This window comes from Apium graveolens, chromosome 11 (assembly GCF_009905375.1).
Source record: "Apium graveolens cultivar Ventura chromosome 11, ASM990537v1, whole genome shotgun sequence".
NCBI lineage: Eukaryota > Viridiplantae > Streptophyta > Magnoliopsida > Apiales > Apiaceae > Apium > Apium graveolens.
The window spans coordinates 120,709,369-120,716,603 of NC_133657.1; the positions used below are offsets into that span (position 1 = coordinate 120,709,369).

Consider the following 7,235-nt stretch of genomic DNA (forward strand, 5'->3'; position numbering starts at 1 on the left):
ACAAGTTTCTTGTAATTATAGGAAAATTTAGAGAATTTTGCAAAAATTTGATTTTCAAAGATGTTTACATTCAAAATTTAAGAGATTTAAAACATAAATCAAGAGTGATTTTGTGTAATATTCTACTTTACTTATCCGTTGATGTGTCTGATGCATCAGTTGAAACCAAATGTGTTATCTCTGCTTCAAGTGATTTGTATGAGTTTCATGTTGTTGTCTTGAAGAGATTGTGTTTACCCTGTACTGCATTGAACATATGTAACTTCATGATGTTTAGTTAGACATATGCAGAGAGATTTCGGTTGCATGCAGTATTACAGAAAATATGATACTCAGATAAATTGTAAACACATAGCAAACAAGACACAAACAGCTTTAAAATAGAGAAGGTGAAATATTTTCATTAATAAAGAAACAGGGTACAGGAAGATTTAGATTTCAATAATTTAAACCCTAATCCTAACTACTCTAGTTTCTGCTTCTTATCTGCTTTAATCCTCCTTTCCCTGTGTTGGTACGCTCTGGACATGGAGTGTGCAAGAGAAATGATTCTCTCTTGCAGCTCCAGAGCAGCAAGGCGTTCCTGCTCAGCCACCAAAGCACGCCTCTCCTGCTCGAGCGAGACTTCACCTTTGAAAAATAGAAATTTTATTTGGTCATCCTAAGAGAGTTCGTCAAAAACTTCAAGGGAACATCAAAAGGACTGCAAACTATCCCTTTGATGCGGATACGAAGCCCAAAAGGGTCATAGTAGACCTTGTTATCATCCAAGTGAAGGGCTGGTAAATAAACGCCTTTGTTGAGCTTGTAGAAAACAGGAGCATCCATCGGAGAGATTTGAACAAGATGAAGGTTTGGAGTTAGGATGTTTGTTGAGAAAAAGAAATAGCGATGAATAATGAAGAGAGAATGATTTGAATTTATAGAGGGAGAAAAGAACCCAAAGAGACACTTGAGTTTCCCGGTGAATAAGTGTTTTAACCACACACACTACGCGTATCTAGGCAGTTAAAAAGTGACTTAACTTTCTAGTTTAACTATTCCCCATGCAAGTACTCAAGAACACTTACACAAAAGGTTTAACTATTCCCCATGCCAATACTCAAGAACACTTACACAAAAGGTAACCCTTCCTAGCAGCAAAAGATATTCCACTACCTCACTAATCAAATCAAATACTCCGTACTGAGAGAGATTTATTTTGAATAAATTCAAAAATGTATAATTAGCACACAGTCAAATAAATTCAACTATTATCAGTATTCTCAAAATATCACATATAATATACTCGTCTACTTACATTAGACTAACATATTTCACATTTGATCAAAAATATGCACATAAGCACGTAAATGTGTCAATAAGTCTGAGTAATTATAGATAAAGTATGTCAAAAGTATTTTGCTGAACATAATTTATGAATTAAATTATTCCAGGTTTCCATACTTTTTGCTTCTTTTGATCTGTTATTTATTAACTTCATATATTTAAGATATGAATTAATAAATATACAGTTCACTTAGAATTTTGAAAAATTCCAAGTTAAAATATGTATCGAGAAGTCTGGGTATTTATAGAAAAAGTAAGTGACTTGTCGAGAACTCAAAAATGGACGTTTGGAGTTTGTCTATCGAGAAGTCATTTTAAGAAATGAAGTACATATCGAGAAGTCATTTCAAATTATTCTTTTAGAGAACTTAAAATTGACTTATCAAGATGTCAAATAAATACCCAGTTTGTCCAAAAAATGGACTGAATTAATTCCAAATTTTATTCAAATAAATTCAAAATAAAAATTAGAATAAATTTTCCAAGAGTATTTTACCAAAATAATTTATTAATTTAAATTATCTCAGTTCCGAGTTATTGATAAGTCAGCAATTGTACTTGTAGAGAACTCTGTGAACTATGAGTACTAGAGAACTCTTCAAGGACTTATTGATAGGTCATTGTTAAGCCTATCGAGAAGTCACTCGATAAGTCAATTTACTCGAGAAGTCAGTAAATTGACTTATCGAGGACTCACTTGAGAAGTCCTAAAATGACTTGTCGAGAAGTCAATTTTGACTTATCGAGAACTCAGTTCTCTGTATACTTTTGGTTTTTGTAGTTCTGCCTTGTGTTAATTTTACATATTAAGAATGTAAATTAACAACTGAGCAGTTTACTTAGAATTTGAAAAATTCCAAGTTGAATTTGAATTAAAAAAATATGCAAAGATTTCTGAAATATTTATAATTCATATTTCAGTTAATTTCCAATTAAATCAAATTAATTTTGATTTACTGGAGATTAATCTGCTGCAAAACATTAGTTGAGTTCTTGCCTTAGGATGAAGGATTAAACATTCTAATTTCACCTACAAGTCTAGTGAAAGTTGCCTCATCTAAAGGTTTAATAAAAATGTCAGCTACTTATTTTTCTGTTGGAACAAAAATGAGCTCAATGGTACCATTTGTAACATGTTCTCTAATAAAGTGGTACCTTACATCAATGTGTTTTGTCCTAGAATGATTAACTGGATTAGCTACTATAGATATAGCACTAGTATTGTCACACATAATAGGAATTTTGTGTAACACTAGGCCATAATCCATTAGTAGATTTCTAATCCAAAGCACTTGAGCACAACAACTTCCTGCAGTTATGTATTCAGCTTCAGCTGTAGAAGTTGATACAGATTGTTGTTTCTTGCTATACTAGGATACAAGTCTTTGTCCAAGAAATTGACAGCTTCCACTGGTACTCTTTCTGTCAACCCTGCATCCAGCAAAATCTGCATCTATGTAACCAATAGCTCCAAAATCAGTTCCCTTAGGATGCCATAATCTAAAGTTTGGAGTCCCCTTGAAGTATCTAAAAATCCTCTTTACAGCCATCAAATGTGATTCTTTTGGATTGACTTGAAATCTTGCACATAGACATGTTGCAAACATGATGTTTGGTCTACTTGTTATTAAGTAAAGCAATGATCCAATCATCCCTGTATAGCTTGAGATATCTACACTTTTGCCCTTTTTATCTTCATCCAACTTTGTTGCAGTAGACATAGGTGTAGATGCAGGTGAACAATCAACTATACCAAACTTCTTCAATAGATCCTTGACATACTTAATTTGGCTGATGAAGATATCATCACTTCTTTGACTGACTTGAAGTCCAAGAAAGTAACTTAGTTCCCCCATCATACTCATTTCATATTCACTTTGCATAAGCTTGGAGAGTATTTGGCAAACTTTTTCATTAGTAGAACCAAAGATGATATCATCCACATAAATCTGAACTAGGATCATATCATCACCTCTAGTAAAACCATGCTTCAGTAAGAAATTTGACAATGTGTCATACCAAGCTCTAGGTGCCGGTTTTAGTCCATATAGAGCTTTGAGTAACTTGTACACAAAATTTGGAAATTCTGGATCTTCAAAGCCAGGTGGCTGTTGCACATAAACTTCTTCTTCTAGCTCACCATTTAGAAAGACACTCTTGACATCCATTTGATACACTTTAAAATTTGAATGTGCAGCAAATGCTAGAAAAATTCTTATTGCTTCAAGTCTTGCAACTGGAGCAAAAGTTTCATCATAATCAATTCCTTCTTCTTGTGAGTAGCCTTTTACAACCAACCTTGCTTTGTTCCTGGTAACTACACCATTTTCATCCATCTTGTTCCTGAACACCCATTTTGTTCCAATAATGCTTCTATTCTTTGGTGCAGGAACTAACTTCCAAACTTTACTTCTTTCAAACTGATTCAGCTCTTCCTGCATGGCAGATATCCAATCAGGATCCATTAAAACTTCATCAATTTTCTTTGGCTCTGCTTGAGACAGAAAACATGCATGTAGGCACTCATTAGCAGTTGCACTTCTAGTCTTCACTCCAGCAGTAGGATCACCAATAATTGCTTCTCTAGTGTGACTTATATCCCACTTCCTTGTATGAGTTGTTGACTTATGCCTCCATCATCTTCTTCATTGTTGGTATGACTGCTAGATCCTTCTTCTCTTGTTCCCCCCTGAGTTTGTGCCATTAAATTCAGGTGTTTGAGATGAGCTTCTATTTTCATGATTTTTCTGTTGAGTAGTCTCTTCATTTTGTTATTTGTTGTGCATCAATTTCATCTTCCCCATCAGAATCACTATCAATGTTGAGGTTTTCAAATGCAAGGGCTTCAGCTTCATTATCATCAAGGCATTCCAAGTCTGGACACTTGTCATCATCAAAAGTCACATCTGTGTTTTTCATAATCTTCTTTTGATCAATCACATAAACTTTGTAGGTTGTTCTTTCCAGTGAATATCCCAAAAAAATTGCTTCAAAAACCTTTGAGTCAAATTTTCCCACATATTCAGAGTTGTCTTTCAAAATATAACACTTACTTCCAAACACATGAAGATGTTTTACCATAGGATTTCTTTTAGACATGATTGAGTAAGGTGACTTGCCATGTGCCTTGTTAATGAGATATATGTTCGGAGTGTAACATGCAGTGTTAATAGCCTCTTCCTAGAAACTTGTTGACAACTTGGCATCTTGAAACATTGTCCTTGCAGCTTCAACTAATATTATGTTCTTTCTCTCAACTACTCCATTTTGTTGAGGTGTTCTAGCAGCTGAGAATTCTTGAACAATGCCTTTGCAAATGCCTTTCCATTATGTATTTATTAGTTTCAAAATTGGAAGAACGAGAGGAGTTAGGCGAGGACTCAAAGGTTGAAGAAGAATCTGTCACATAGAACCCCCCAGCTCAATCTCTGACATGATTCAGCTTTATCATTCCAGTTCTCCACTCTAATATCTCGGTTGAGTAGCTCTTCCACCTCTGGGTTAATACTCCATCTTCAAAGATGTATCCTGATCAGAGATAACACACTCCACTGCTTGGTTATCTGGAGAACGATCACTGCTTAATTTATCCATGATAACATCTTCCTTTCTTTAAAGTCTCTTCTTGATTTACTCTGGTGTGAATAACCTTTTTCTCTTCATGTAGCATTACATCAAACAAATTTTTATCCATACTAACCTCATGAAATTTATTATTTTTTCAACAATTTAGTGGTAATACAGATCTTATTGCTCGGAAAATGTTTCTAATTTTCTGTAGTTAGTGAAATGCAAATCAACTTACCATGAAGCCTACTAAGCATGACATTTACTAAAGGTTAGAAACAATACTGAACCAAGGTAACAATACAAATAGTACACAGGACAAACTATTATGATCCTTAATTATTTTAGATGATCAATGGAGGCCTCTAGTGAGCCCTAAGTCTTTTTTCTATACGATTTTTAACATGGGTAAAAAAAAATAGTAGGCTTAAAAAAATACAAATAGTATCACATAAAATTAGGGGAAGACAAGCAAATATGTTGAGGCAAGAACTGATTAGCAATTTGTCATTGTCATTATTATTATATTTACATGAAAGACAAATCAATTTCCTTATTGTTTCGTATTAATCTGATGGTCTAATCTGTGTGCTTCTAAACAGGAAGCTCAACAGAACATACTTATATTTTAACACTCTTGTAGCATAATCTGTAATGTATAAGATATACATGCAAATAAACTAGTGTCAGAAATGAGAAAACAACTTGCCAGAGTGCTAGCAGTAATAGAAAAATAGGTTACACAAACTGTTTATTACTCGCCAAACAAATACACACTTATTCTTCGCTTATAAGAACACCATTCACTAAGCTAACTCATATCATCAACAATTCTTAACATCTTAGCCTCAAAAGTCATATTCTGTACCCAGCTCAACGAAAGTTTTACAGTAATTACTTGTTTCAAAGATACAACAATGGAAGTAGAAAACACCAAGAACGAGAAGAGGATACTAGTAGCTGTAGATGAAAGTGAACAGAGCATACATGCTCTCTCGTGGTGCCTCGTCAACCTTTTTCCTCAGAGGGACAATGTGATCCTCTTTCTGCTATATGTCAAGCCTCAACCTGTTTACTCTTCAATAGGCGCCACAGGTACATTTGCACATGCAATCTTCTCAATATTCCACGATGAACTATATTATCCTACAAACTAGCTACATATCGTCATGTCACCGGTTTGTAAACTAAATCAGTATATTTTACACTATGCACGCACACATCTATGTTTACCTATTAAATTCTTCTGTATAAATTTTATTAACCATATAATCGTCACAGGGTTCCCTTTTTCTGCAAATGTTGAAGCCACGGAAAAGTATGGCAATTATATGGCTACTTCAGTCATGAGCAGAGCTCAAGCTGTTTGCAACCAAATTAACACCAATGTAAGCATGTTCATTTATCTTACGCGATTGATACACATAAAAGCTAATCCATTCCAAGTTTCCGAAAATTTATTTAACAATCTTTCATAATTGAATTTGTACTAGTGTTTAGTAGTGAAAGGACTACACAAAATCATACTATAAAAGGTTGCTCTAGATTAGACTCGGCACAATTTTATGCAGCAAGTATGCGTCGAAAAAGCTTGTTGTATGATTTTTTTCGGAATTTACAGATCAAAGTGGAGAAAAAAGTTGGTACGGGAGATGCCAAGGAAGTGATATGTGCAGCTGTCAAAACACTTGAAGCAGATATCTTGGTCATTGGATGTCATAACTATGGGTTCCTCAAGAGGTACGTGCTTGTACACAAAAAAAAACATACAATTAACAGCTCCTGGTCCAGGTTTTTTGCAAGTATTACTGTGCTTTTCTTTGCTATATTGTTAACTGATTAGAATAGCGACTCACTTTTACATTCATGTAAATGCAGGACTCTTCTTGGAAGTGTGAGCGATTATTGCTCTAAGCATGTGAAGTGCCCGACTGTTGTTGTGAAGCAGCCAAAGAATGAATGAAATCTTGAACGTGAGGCTTAGCCTAATTCGAGTTCAAGGGATATAACATTCTAAAATACTATTGAATACTTGTATTTTTCACAAGTGAAGTGAAGATAGGTGGTATATATTTGTGTAATTAACTAATAATCATGTTAAATGCTGGAATAACAATGTCTCAAAGAATGCTTGGAAGCCCCTTTTTTGTAAATAAGTTCAGTTCTGTGTAGCAATCTTCTTAAATGTTAAATCTATAAGATCTGATCCAATTTAAATAATTTTCCGGGACCTCATTATTTTGGAAGAGTCAGTCGTCCTACATAACATCGTAGTTAGCTTCACCCCTTGGTCGCACAAATCTATATGCTTCTGGTTTCTAAGTGAAGGACGTGATGAA

General features: G+C 34.4%; 1 protein-coding gene across 1 annotated transcript; it reads left to right on the forward strand.

The window, feature by feature from the left end:
- Positions 1-5,582: 5,582 nt before the first annotated feature.
- On the forward strand, positions 5,583-7,032 carry LOC141698650 (universal stress protein PHOS32-like). The gene is made up of 4 exons (XM_074503424.1): positions 5,583-5,991; positions 6,178-6,284; positions 6,518-6,636; positions 6,775-7,032. The coding sequence occupies exons 1-4, from the start codon at positions 5,814-5,816 to the stop codon at positions 6,857-6,859; spliced, it is 489 nt and encodes a 162-aa protein (XP_074359525.1). The 5' UTR covers positions 5,583-5,813; the 3' UTR covers positions 6,860-7,032.
- Positions 7,033-7,235: the final 203 nt, after the last annotated feature.